Genomic DNA, 14,068 nt, shown 5'->3' with positions numbered 1-14,068 from the left:
GAGTAGTTGGAAAGTTTTGCCTTGCTGGCGGATGCGGTGGCTTATGGAGAAGAGTATAATGTTGAGTTGAAATGGTAATATAATGTGATAATAGTGATAGATAGAAAACTTGAATGCTGTTATAGATGGATTGTATAAAGGTAGTGATGGTGAAGGAGGCCGAGGTTTGTTTACAGTCACACAAAAGGAGTACTTCTCAGTTGGGTCCTGATTCATTCTCACCCTTACTTAAAGAGTAACGTCTACCTTTTTATAAAATAATTATTAAAAAATTATAAAATATATAAAATATAATGTAGCAAAATGTAGAGCCTAAGAGAACAAGTTCATGAGTGTAGTAATGTGTATTTGTCTCTGTCTCTTAGCTTATTATTATATGAAGAATTCTTGCTTGTATCTATATGTGTTTTTTGTTGTTTTAAATTATTTTTATTTGTTAGTTTATTTTAAGAGTCTTCTAGATGCAGGAGGACATTCTTCAGTTATTCTGAATGTTGACTAGCTTTGGCTTTAGGTAATAGGTAATGGCCTATTGAGGAGACTTGAGCTGTATATATCTGTCTCACATTAAATATTTTAATTCAGATTGCTACTGTCAGAATAAGCACTTGCAGCTGAACTTGTGAATCTTTAATGCTTTTAAACCTGAGTGGATCTTTGTCCCATTTTGCTTCTGTTTTTATTGTGATGTCTCTTCCCCTCCTGTCCCTTAGCCCATCTTGAGTAGCATATTTCATAAGATATTGTAGTTCAGTAATGACACAAATGTATATTGATGCTGAAAGCCAAGCATGAAACAGTAGATAAATATTTTACTACAAAGGCTTGATCAAATCTGGGTAATACAGAGAGATTTAGCGTCCCCATGCAGGGTACTTACTTGTACCTTGTTCTGTAATATTATTGTACCTTGGGCTGACAGAAACCAATTTTACTTAAGTTAGCTTATACACGCACAAGTTAGATAGATGTGTCTACAGTATTTAATATTAATGTATTTTCCTTAATTAATGTTTTATGACTCTGCTGTGAACACCTTTATTCTAACACACTAAGTTTTCCATGTTTCTTTGCCTGCTTTTTCAACAAAGAGGATACTTCTGACAAGATGGATGGTAAGAAATTGTTTAGTCTGTCCTCTAATTCTATTAATTATGTTAAAGTGTCTTTTATGTAAAATATTTAATGTTTACTATGTTTGTCTATTGCTTAACATGTACTATACTATTTTCATTAACTCCTATGTAATCTTAGGGTCTTAATATATACATGTTGTTTATATGTATTTGTCAACGTTTTGAATGTATCAACAACAGAAGCTTTTATCAGAATTTTGTTATTACTTCAAATAAGAAAAAAATTATGGAGCAATTCTGTAGTTAAATTCCTTTTTGTAACAAGGTCTAGTTTCATTGCATTCCACAGTTCCGTCTTTGAAGTCAGCTTTTTTGTTTGGTTGTTTTGTTTTGGAGTTTTTGGCAAAATAGCCATTGGAAAACAGAATGAGCAGATAATTAACACTTTCTAAAATGAAATTAAAATTTTCTCTTTTGAAATTACTCCCATCACAATCTGGTCTAGCTACTTAATTTTACATTCCTGTAAGTCACATAATCCAATGCGATTCTATTAAAGAATAGTTTGTTGAGGAGTCCTACCTGTTTAAATAGCTTACCAAGTAGTCCAGCTATGCTTTAGCACTGACTTTTTCTAAGTTCACTATGCATGGGAGGGGGTTGGCTTATGTTTTTGTCATAATTGCAGAGCAATGAGAGTCAGGTTTCTCATAGTCCTTGTTAGACTTCTTCAGGTGTGTGCAAGCAATGCTTCCCATGTCGGTATCTGGTAGTGGTAATTTCTTGTTGGGAAACACTTTACAAGTCAATTACAGTTGCTACTTAATTCATAACTCTTGTCATGTGCATTTTAACAGTGCACGTTTAGAAGATTGAGTAGTTTACTGAAAGCAGAGCAGGTGATGTTTTTCCTTTCATAGACAGTATACTGAGTCTCCTGAGGGAAAGAAATACACAAAATATGCACAGAAATGAAAATAGTAGGAAGGTAGGTCTCTACAGTGCTGAATATCGAGCGCAAGTAGCTACAAGAGACATCCTCTGGGAAGAATTTTAGCTATTTTGGGGTGTTGCAGGTGGCACGTCTACTTCAATTAAATAAATTTTCTGGTAAAGTATTTTACTATCTTTCTCACTTATTTCCACATCAGATTTCCTTGCATTCCATATAATAGGATTTAGTCTGTGCTGAGCACATGCTGTGTGCATTTTGCACATTGTCACCAGGGATTTCTTAAGGACTCATGTCGTAACTCGTGGAGGTGTCCCATGCATCTGTTAAAAAGGAGAAATGCTCTACAGTTGATGAGGGCAATGATTTTTTTTTTTCAGTGGGATAATCTGTAGAGGTGATATGAGACAGAATGAACACATCTTAACTCTCAGGCTGTAGTTTATCATACAGCTGCTCTGATCTAACTGCTTCCTGCTAATCCTTCGACTGCTAATCATGGCCTCGTTTCTACGCCTTGTTTCGCTAGTGCTTTGTAGTACCCTATGATGAACTATTGTAGGTGAAGAAATTCCAGAAAGCTAATTACATAGAACAGAGTAATAGTATTCTCTCTCTCTCTCTTTTTTTTTTTAATCTCTTGAAACTGGCTGTAGCTGTTCAGACAGGTTGGTTGATGTGACAAAGGTGGAGAAAAAAGAAGCAGCACCACTCCTCCTAGGATGAGCTAGCTCTTAGCCTGGCTTAGATGTTCCGAGATCGAGCTCTGAATGAATGTTGGGTTTTCTGTCCTTTTTTTTGTTCGTATATTTTTTCTTAACACGAACTGGCAAATTTGATTTGAGAAAACTGAGGCCCTCCCACATGTGTATTTCTGTAACTGATTTTTGTGAAGAAATTTACACTGAGTTAAAGTTTAGAGAGAGATTTTAACAGTACAGATATTGTATTAACAGTATAAAGATATTACAGTATGAAGAAGTCATAGTCAGATATGCTGGAACAGTATAGAATGGAAAGAAAAATGGAATTACCTTTTGATTATTTACTTTTTAAGGCCATTTAACTTTTAAGCTTAATTATCAGCGTTAATGTATGTATATTTTTCTATCCTCATCAGATCTGTTTCAGAGGAGCTCTGTATAGATAGCTTCTCACTGATTCATACGCACTGATGGCCACATTTGTCCCACTCATTTTGTCGTAGTCCAGCCTTGCTTAAGTTGACGTAATTGTTCAAGTGTAATCTTGTTTCAGCAAGCTCCTGTTATATTTGCTTACTTCTCTGAACAAAACTTAATCATATGTAGGTTTTAAAAGTAACCATGGACTAATAATTCAGAGAAATTCTCCTTGGTGGAGTTTCTAATGAGTTATAACTGTCCAGTGTGTGAAACACTGTTCTTGCGATGTGTTCTTGAGCTTGCATTAGAATATTTACAGAGTCTGTTCCGGTCAGGATCTCATTTAATTGTCATATGTATTTTTTTTCCTTGTGTTTTTGTGACAAGTTTGGAAGGCAGTGCTGTATGTTGCATTCCTGTAAATCACTGAAAGCGTGGAATGGGTGTTTTTTGATAATTCTGCTTCAGTTCAGTAATGGAGTTGTAATACAGGGTTTAGACCTCTTCCTGATTTGGTAAAATTTGTCGAGATTCCTAAAATTATCTCAAAAAAGGAATTGAAGGCACACACTGTTGTTTGGAATATCATGTATTTTGTTATTTTTTCTGTTTAGGAACAGCTTCTGAAGATGGTAAGAAAATATTTTGTTAGAATAGCTAATATTTTCAGCTTAATATTTTCATTGATACAAATTAAGCTTTGAAAGTAGAATGTGGTTTTCTTGGGGTGTTGTGGAGATACCTAACTCCAGATAGTTTATGCATCTTATACTTGGTTGTCATGTAGTATTCTTTAATTCCTTTTAATTCTCAAATACTCATCTGCAATAGAAGTATCATTGCTTAACATTTTCATTGTGAAAATATAGGAGCTTTATAGTTTTGTGTGTTTATTTTATTTTTAAAGCAAGTCACAGATAATCTCATCAAATATGCTCATGCTGTGGGAAACAGGTGCTGCTATTATTATTCAACTTTTTGAGACTTGTGAATCAATTTTTAGTATGCTGTTTGTTTAAACGTGTCATTAATACAAATACAAACTGTTTATTGTTGTTCTGTTTTTATTTTTTTACTTTGATGAAATTGAACCAGGTTCCAATTGATAATTTAACACAGCAGTGAAATAGTGGCACTCTGGATTCCTATATTTTGAGGCCAAATTCTGAACGCAGTCTACATGCCATGCAGTCTCACCGCACTCATTGGGAAAACACTGCCATTGCATGGGGATAACTAGTAGAGTTTGGAGCAGTTAATCTAACCAATCTTGCTAACGTATTTTTTCTAGTAGTTTAGTGAATAACCTCCTTTGTTCTGGTTCTCTTCTTATAGACTCTCATCTATAGCTATTCCCTCTACTTGGATGAATAATATTAACTTGGTTGGTCTCCAAATTCTGGTGTGGAAAGCTTAAAGAGACTAGAACTAAATAATAGTCTGTATACCTAGTTATTCTGGGTCTAATACTGACTCTACATGTCTAGAATCCATTTAAATAATTCTGTTTTAAAAGTGAATTACTTGTTGAGCTAGATTCACAGTGCTCAAACCTTTCAGGTTTTGTTTGTGAAACTTCTGTGAAGCATGGTTAGCACAGTTTTGTGGGAAGGTTTTTGGTGTTTTTTGGTGGTTTTTTTTCCCTTTCAGTTCCTTTCCTTGGTAATTTTGTTGTTCTTTGAACATTTATGAGGGATATGACTAATAGTGCAAAGAACTTCAACCTCTTTGGCATTCTAGAGAGAAGTGATTTCTGTTGTTTCAGAATTGTCAGTTCTTCTGTCTGCTGAGAGGAACAGTATTTTTTGATACCATGCTGACACTGAGACTTAAATTTACTTAGTATTTCCAAATTGCTGTAAACTGTATAGAAGTCTATTTTACCATAGCCAGGAAAACAGTACAGTCTCCAGTAACAGGAGAGATAGTATTCAGGTTTCTAAAAAGAACAGAATTTAGGAAGAAATCTCAGAACCCCATTCAGAAGTTAAACAAGGCTAGTTTTGTAGTTTTGTGACAGTGAAAGTAGAGTTATAACCACAGGTAATAATGAAAAGACTGAATCTGCAATATTAGTAGCTACATTGCCTGTTATATATTTAATAAATTTCCCTTTTTGTAATGTAATGAACATATTCAGGTAGGAAGCAAGAACCAACTAGTTCAGGGTGTTTAAATGGTAATACGCAAATAATTTACTGAAGCAAGTAGCATCAGAGAAGTATTTTGAACCCTCAACTATTAAGTCCTTTCAATATGTTCAAATTTCTACTAATTATCCCAAGTGAATTTTCACCTTTTACGTTGTGCTTTGTTTTTACGTACAGAAATTTAAGAACATAATAGTAAATGCTACTAATGCTTTACTTTCTACATTGCTGTGAAAAACTAACTTAATGCAATTTTTACATTATAGGTCGTATACGAACAAAGCTTTCAACACCTTCTCTTGGCATTGGAAATTCTAAAACAGATTCCAGAGGACGGAGTAGAACCAAAGTGGTCTCTCAGTCTCAGCGTATGTATTTGCTGTTTCTCAGATATACCTGATAAAAGGCCAAATGCTTTAGCATACGTTTCATTGACAAATGGCTACAGTCAAAGTTAATTTAAAAAAAAACAAGCTACATACTGAGTTGTTGTTCTGTGCCTTAGGTTCATCATCGCCAGAGAAAAATGAAGGTATTTTTTCAGTGTTTTGGGTCAGTGGTATTTGCATGCTTTTATAATTCATGTTGTTTTTCTCTGGGCAAAATAGTAGGTTAGGTCTTAGTTTGTCCATTAAATTAGATCATGTAAAAAGAAGCAAAATTTACCCCTAAATTCTTTCTTCAACTATAACCTCTCAACATTCTTCTCCCCCCCTCCTCCCCAAATCCTAAACACACAACACCAGTAAAATATCTGTGTCAATTATATGTAATACATGGACAAATAACACAGAAAAATGTGTAGGCTGAATGGTGTCTTCACTGTTAACCTTAAAAATCAATCATTCACTTTTCGGAAAGTCTTATTTCTTCAGCCATAAATAGCAAATTACATTTTAAGCTAGGACACTATGCTAGTTCTTGAATATTTACTCCTTTTTTGTGTTACAGACATTACCTTGCCTTTACTTATCTCTTTGGAATGAAAAACACTGAACACTAACTAGGTAGTCTGTTCTGTAGCTTGCATTGAAACCAAAAGTTGTAAAGAATAAATTTGCTGTATGTTAGCTGATCCCCAGTAATTTTCTTGTGTGCTCGTAAACAAAAGCAAATGGAGAATTTCTCATCTAGTTGAGCTGCCTGTCATTAATTAGAGACCTGACTCTACCTCACCTTCTTTGACACTGGCAGACCTGTGGCAGTTTGTTTGTTATCTGATGCCAACAGCCGACTTCTGAAAACATACCTGTATTGTTTTCAGATATTCAGCTTTGTCTCATCTAGTGAAATGCATTAAACATCTTTTAATTAAATTTAATGTAATTTAATTAATGAAAGGAACAGAAATAAATGATAAAATTAATGTAAATAAATTAACCAATGCTATAGTTTGACAGGTCTCATGTTACAAAACTAGTAAGCATAGATTTTCAATTTTCCGTTGTAATTATTCTTCTGATTAACCGTATCTACTTTAGCAAAAACCTTTATTTCTATGGTTAATGGCAGAAATGTTTGTCTTCTTAGTAGTAATGACTGCATTTCTCGTAACTAGAATTTGAGAGGTTAAAAAAGTAGAAGAATTTCAGTTTCCTTTTCTACTAGAGCACTTCCTGTTCCGTTTTGCTCTGTAGACTTCAATTTCCGTCAAACGTAGTTGGATCAAATTTAATCCAATGATTGCAGGTTTTGTGAACTAAAATTCTAAAAAAAAAAAAAACCCGAAACGGAGCAAATAAATAAAAAATAATAAAATAAATAACAGAAATGCTGTTAAGTAAACTTCTTGTGGATAGTTATCTAATCCCATGACTATTAGTGGTTGAAGGTTAAGCTTAGTTATTGGCTATGACAGAAGTTCTGCAAAACTTGTCCTATGTTTCCAATGTCGACTAAACTCTATCATAAGCAAAGAATTTTTGGATTAATAGTTTAAGGACTAAGTAGGGAAGGCAAATGACCTAAAATCTACTTTAGTAAAAGCAGTGAGCAATATCTGTATCTTTCCACTGATACTAGGAAAGAGTTGGTCTTTCTTTGAAGAAATGTAATAAATCCTTAAAAATAAACTGGAGGGAGGGAAGTTTAACATTTAAGTAGTGATCTACAACTTCTCTTATAAACGTCACGTTACATTGAACTGACTACAAATCCAAGGAAACAAACTGAAGCACGTACAGTTTGATTTTTGCAGATGATGACAGGTTTTTTGCAAGATAAGGTTTTTTTTTTACCGTATCAATATCAAAAGAGATGAGCTGAATAGATATTGAATTAACTAGACGTGTTTACTCGTGATAATGTGTAAAAATTAAATATAAGAATGCATCTTCAGTGCCTTTTCTCACTCCATCTGTTCAGAACTGATGCTTTCAGTTAGCTCATTATAACCTGTAAGATGGGGAGAATGAGAATTCTGAGACGTTCAAAGAAGGTAAACAGGGCAAAGATAAGGAAAGCTGTCAGGCAGCGTATACCTGCTGTGTAGGTGATGCTTCTTTACATAAATAAAAATTTTCACAGTATTGTGTGGAGTGAGATTCTTGATGTTTCCCTACCTGGGATTGGTTTAGTGTCCTCACTTGTAGCAGGGAAATAATTTCATATTAGATTTAAGCTTAATATTTCTTAAATTAAAAAAACAAACAAACAAACAAAAAAACCCAGCACTGCAACACAGATGCTTTTGTAAATTTAGATTTAAAACTATTCAGTATTTTTGTTTGAAGCTCATTATGTGAAAGACTTGCAAATCTGAATGCTTTTACAAATGATACTTTTTAGGGTTTCAGAAGTGCTTTACTCCTATGCTTACTTCAATTATTCAATTGTTTCCCAAAATAAATATGTGTACCTACATCCCATTACTTTATCCATGGAAAAAATTGTTCAGTTTTTTCCTGTCCCTTTCTATTTGGTTGTCAGTTAATTCAGCGAGGTATGCGAAAATCACATCAGTCTTCATTCAGAGAAAGAATAAAATTTCCGAATGGAAACAAATTCTTACTGTTACACTTCAGATGAATTGAGAAAGAGGAAAACCCTAAATTATATGCAAGTCTTTTCAAATGTGCCATTGTGAAAGTTGTTTGCTTTTTTTTTTTTGGTCATCCACCGCACTTGCAGCTCAGTTCCTTTACTGTCTGTCTTGAACAAAAATATGTTTTGGCCTTGTGTGTAATTTTTGTTCAGCTGTTGAAATTTTGAAGTTGTTTTGGCAACCTGGTACTTCTTAAAAGTAATTTGAAGGCTACAGTTTCATGTTTAATTGAAATTAATTCTTCAGTGTTACCGAGTTGTTGATTAGAAAGCTGAAGAATTGTAATTTGCTTGTGCAGCTTTGCTTCATCTGCTTTGTACATGGCATTTGAACTTAGTTCTTCAATTGTGGAAGCTACTTAAAAGCTCTGCTTTAGCATAACCCCCTTGTGGCTTTTTTTCCTGTGTGAAATGACTAAAGCTTTCTTATTTCCATTTGCCATCCATTTTTAAATCTGCTCTGCTCCCTCCCTCTTCATGGATTATAAACCCCTACCCTAATCCTGCCTTTACACTTGTTCAGGATCACAGTCTGCTAACCCCATTGGTGGTAAGAGTCTACAGAATTTGTGTATACGTCATTGTTTGATCACCTGTTTTACATACCTCATTTTAAGGACCCTATTCAGCAGAAATTCTGGCTTGCTTTTTTCCATATGCTGCACTTAACTCATACAATGCAACTGTTATTCAGAAGGCAGCAGATTTGGGAGGGTTTTGTCAGTTTAGAATACTGTTTCAGTAATTCCTCGTTTTTAATTAATCATCTAGCTTTCGTTGTTTAGATCTGATGCTGATGGTAGTATTACGAACAGTATGACAACGCTGTTGCTCTTAAAATAATGTTTTCAGGATATTACACTGTGTTTGGTTTATTTAGGCTATAGTGGTATCCTCTGCAGGTCAGACAAAAAGATATTAAAAATAAGTTTAAATATTATATTTGTATATTTTGAGAAGGATTCACATTCTCCAGTATCTGACATATTGTAGAAAATAGTCTAAAAGTCTTTGGGACAGTGAAAGGTTTTTCCAGCATTTGGGTTAGAAATACTGGAAAGTGGGAACGTAGAATAGTAGTGTCAGGCCTAAGTTGAATTACTCCAACATGAAGAAACTGACAAACCCTTAACTTCTGCAGACCACAGCAGTTTTATCAATTTGCCTCTTCTTTTTCCTTCCCTACACTCCCCCCAATTGTAGAAGCTATGCTTATTTTTTTCTAGGCTGTTTAAAATGTATTTATCATTTCTGCTGAATAGGTCCGTAGTTTGGAAAAGGGCATTTTGCTAAATAACCATTTCAAGTTTGAATTCAAACAATGAATCTGAAGGTATATGCATGGTATATCTTTTTGGTTTTCTCCCTTCACCTAGCCTATATTTTGTTTTGTTTGGGATTTTGTTTCTTTTCCCATACAAGTCAAGCTTCATTAAACTCTTTTTTTTTTTTAAATACACCTCATAAGAAGCATCCCATGAAACTTAATTAAGATGTTGCATGTTAAGGTCATAGATTTGGTAGCTTAGGTGAAGTCATATGGTTACGTGATTATTTCTGAAAGATTAATGGTATATTCTTACCTGCACATAATTAACCTTTGGTTTAAGTTATGTTTTGCTATGTATTTGGTCAGACTTGTTCAATTCCACAGCTGGAAATACGAATAAATTTATATCAACTGGTGGTACAAACTTGTAAAAGAAGGGTGGATTGTTTGTTGGGGCTTAGAACTGACATTTGCTCTGACTGCAGTGTCGAAGGATGGATCCACATCAGGGACGCTTGGCAAATTTCTTGTATTGAGTATGCTTTGCTGAAATGAACAGTTACAGTGTACTACAGAATATACAATTTTGATAAACTGTAAACTGTTAATAAAAGGAAAAGATACGAGGTGCTTAAATGGAATGTCCTGATCAGTTTTTTGTAACCTTTTTAAAAAGTAGTTAAAGCTTTTCTTTAAATTTGTGGAGTAATCTCCACAGGAAAGAATGTGACTATTTCAGTTGTTCTCAGTGGCATTTTATTTAACTCCTCTAAGACTGAAAACCCATGCTTTAAGAAGCGTGTAAGAAGAGTTTATATGTTAGGAGAATGATGATTTCATTCTGTTACAACACTGGTGGCATTGGAAGAGCTGGGATAATGACAGAATCACGGGTTTATAGGTGCTCAGCTTACCTTTCTAGCTGTTGTTTTAAGAATTATTTTATTAATTTTATTATAGAAAACATGATTAATGACAGTGAGATTTAAATGAACAGACCACTGTTCGTGTCAGGGACATCCAAACTGATGATGAAAACGGGAAATGCAGAAATGCAGTTTGTGGTTTTTTGAGCATACCTGGTGCTCAGTGCCACACCAAGTGTTTCCTTGTGTTGCTAACTGTATCTGCCTTTTATGTGGTTCCTTAAGAACTTGTACCAGTGCTTTAAATTTCACATTCTTACCGTGTATGTTTTTCCAGACCATTTCAATCTACCACCAGTTTCCTGCTGTTCTTAAGCATTTTTTAAAACCCTGGTTATTTATCTTTATGTGCTGTTACTTACATTCCTTCATTTTGCCTTCAGCTGGCAGTAGATCTGGATCTCCTGGAAGAGTTTTGACAACAACTACGCTTTCCACTATGAACACAGGGGTTCAGAGAGTGTTAGTGAACCCTGCAGCTGCACAAAAACGAAGCAAAATCCCAAGAAGTCAGGGATGCAGTAGAGAAGCCAGTCCTTCTAGATTGTCAGTAGGTAAGAACTGATAAAGAAGTCTTGATTTCTTTATAGACATTTTTATGTTGTGTGCTGGCTAACTATTCCTTGCATTTACATTACAGGTGGATGGTAAGGTTAGAATGCATATAGATAGAAATCTAAAATGTACCTGGATGCTGAGACTAGGAATTGATAAACTAGGCACATTTTTTAACTTGAAGCAGATAGCTTCTTCCTCTGAAAATGCAGTAGTTGTTCTTTTCTTCTCCATTTCTTTCTTCCCTCTTTCAGTCTTGTCTTATTCTCATCCTCCAAACTACCACATCCATTAGATGAAAGTGCTACCATTTTAAGAAGATTTTCTTTATTACGTCTGTGTCCTCTGGATGTGTGTGTGTATATATATTTCTGTGACACAAAAATGAATGTCATGCTTCCCATGCCTCACAGTATAAGCTGATTACACCTTATTATCTGTACTGAAATCAAGCAGTGTTCTTCAATAGATGCAACACCAATTTACAAGAACAGCAACTGCAGTTCTTCATCTTCTTTATTTTGTATTTTTGATTTGTGCCCTGGCAGTGTGATCTTTATCTTTTCCTTCTTGAGAAAGCTTAATTTTTCATTTTGTTACTGTTGTGTAGATTACCTAGAACGTGAGCACGAATTTTGAATGAATATTCTCTCCATATTTTTTTATTGCTTGCTCACTCTCCATCCTTTTCGAGAGCTTTTTTCAACCATTCTGTGAAGAGTTGGTAAATCAACTTTGTTAGCTGTCCAAAAAAGTAGTTTCGCTGAACTGACTACACTGTGTATTCTAGCACAATCAAGAAAGTGTGTGGAATCAGTTAAAACTTAAAATACAACATAATCATCAGTGTCTTTTCGTAGAAATACATCTTTGATCTTACTGAAAAACAGAATATCATTAAAACTGCAACTTTTCTTATGTCTTCTCCCTCTGTGCTGCTGTTTGTCTGTACCCTGAATCATACTAGCACGAGGCAGCCGCATTCCTCGGCCTAGTGTGAGTCAGGGGTGCAGTCGGGAGGCCAGCCGTGAAAGTAGCAGGGACACGAGCCCTGTCCGCTCTTTTCCACCCCTTGGTAAGTACTGAGAGCCCCTTGTTGTGCATGGCTGTCCTTGCCCTTCGTTATTTGCACCTAACGAATCCATGCCTCCTCCATGTAGCTTGTAGCAGGCCACCGTTATTTTCCCTTCCTTGGCTCACTCACCATTTACTTGGATGGAAAATTGACCAGCGTGTGAATGGGTTGCACACTTCAAAAATACTTTGGTAGTATATTAGCCTTACCTTAAAATCTAGCAGCTTGGAAAGATGTGTGATCCATAGCACCTAGTTGTTTGTTGTTGTTTAAAGGGTGATTCTGCCTTTGGAGGGTTTTTTGAAATTACTTGTTTATCTTTGTTAGAGTATTCATTGCTTAGAAACAGTTAATCAATTTGAGCAACTAAAATGTAGCTTGACTGTCGCCCTGCACCTTTCCCTGCATCAGCTAGAATCTGTTACTACGTGAAATGAAGCAGATTTTGTTCTTAGCTATCCTGTCATCAGAGCACTACGTGCCGTTAGAGGGAGTAATGCAGTGGTGCAGATAAGGGACCTCTATGGAGGAGTAACTGTGTTCTAGGCTGCCTTCAGTTTGCTACAAATGAACAGGGCACGTCGTAGAGTCCTTATCCTAGTACATGAACCAAAGTACAGTTCTGTAGTTTATTTTAATCAGAGTAGAAAAAATGATTATAGAGTAGAGAAGTAATTGAACTGTGTTTTTACATAGGACAGAAGTTGAAAAAGTTGAAAACATACACACATATAACATAACCGCTTTCAGTCCTAGAGTTGCTGTAAGTTTTGCTTTTGCTGAGTATTTCAGTTTGTTGTCCTGACACTTAGATGATTTTGTATATTTGTCAAGTCGGTTTGTGCTTCTGAAAAGTGAATAAAGAATTGGGAAGTTTGCTTGTAATTATTCTAACGTGCTATGGATCGGGGAAGCTTCCTGTATCCTTGTCAAGGTTGCTACAAACTTGGTAGCAAATGTTGATGGAAGTATCTTACATGCTAGATTTTTATTTTTTCAGCAGTACGAAACTCTCTCCATACGACTGTCTGAACAGTGTAATTTTGTAGTTTGCAGTTTAAGGTGATGTGATTTTAGCCATGAAATATAGAAAACCTCTGGTTTCTCTCTCAGATGAAGCACCTGACTGTACTCCTCATTAGCACTGGAAGTCTGTTACAGTCTGTTAAGGCAGTGTGCTTCCTGTCAGCCATGGTTTTTATTGGGGAAGTATGGATTAATTGAATGAAAGCCGTTTCAGTAACTAATGCTAATCTACCCAGATGCTGTTTAATTGGGAAATTCAATTAAAAGTAGACATTGTACAGGATCCAATAATAAGCTTGTCTCCCTTACTAAAACACAGCAGGTGGACTGTATTGTAGCATACACACATCTTTTCTTTTAAAAATGAGATCTTTCCGGTTCTTTTTGTGCTGCTTTTGCTGCCCTGCACCTTGAATTTAATTACATGCATGTAAGATCTGATTTACATTTGATTTTTTTAATCAAATGCTGTTAATTAAAAAAAAAATCTGTGTTCAACTAATAAAATAGTAGTGGGCCAGATGCTACTTGAGATTTTATTTTTATAGATGGAGTTTAATTATTGTATTACATTTCAGAACAAATACCTGTACAAATACAATAGGTTGAATGACTGATAGCATGGAGAATGCAAAGTAGCAAGTATGGGAGTTAGAATTAAAAAACAAACAAACAAACCTGTATCTGAAATAAACCTGAAATCCTTCTACTTACAAATTTTAAATGTCATTCAGTATTTTGTTAGACCAGCTTTGTTTTATGGGACGTTAGGGATTTCTCTTAAAAATAGTAATAATAATAATGTTTTTCAAGGATAGAATTAGAAGACAAATCAGTCCGTCTCTATATCTGTAAATAGAAATAGTTAAACA

At 34.9% G+C, this 14,068-nt stretch overlaps 1 protein-coding gene across 47 annotated transcripts in view; it reads left to right on the top strand.

The window, feature by feature from the left end:
• CLASP2 (cytoplasmic linker associated protein 2) overlaps window positions 1-14,068 on the top strand; it is a 137,403-nt gene that overhangs the window by 85,904 nt on the left and 37,431 nt on the right. For 16 of the 47 annotated variants that reach the window (XM_015281519.4, XM_015281517.4, XM_040682648.2 and 13 more), the window contains 7 exons: window positions 1,092-1,115; window positions 3,767-3,784; window positions 5,569-5,670; window positions 5,808-5,834; window positions 8,868-8,894; window positions 10,924-11,094; window positions 12,063-12,170. In XM_015281519.4, coding sequence (XP_015137005.2) covers window positions 1,092-1,115; window positions 3,767-3,784; window positions 5,569-5,670; window positions 5,808-5,834; window positions 8,868-8,894; window positions 10,924-11,094; window positions 12,063-12,170 — 477 coding nt within the window. The remainder of the gene's footprint in view (window positions 1-1,091; window positions 1,116-3,766; window positions 3,785-5,568; window positions 5,671-5,807; window positions 5,835-8,867; window positions 8,895-10,923; window positions 11,095-12,062; window positions 12,171-14,068) is intronic. The other 31 variants (XM_040682764.2, XM_040682698.2, XM_040682730.2 and 28 more) reach the window with 9 other exon arrangements.

Source organism: Gallus gallus, chromosome 2 (genome assembly GCF_016699485.2).
Source record: "Gallus gallus isolate bGalGal1 chromosome 2, bGalGal1.mat.broiler.GRCg7b, whole genome shotgun sequence".
Classification (NCBI taxonomy): Eukaryota; Metazoa; Chordata; class Aves; order Galliformes; family Phasianidae; genus Gallus; species Gallus gallus.
The sequence above is the reverse complement of the archived record's forward strand: the minus strand, read 5'-3'. Positions and strand labels throughout refer to the sequence as shown.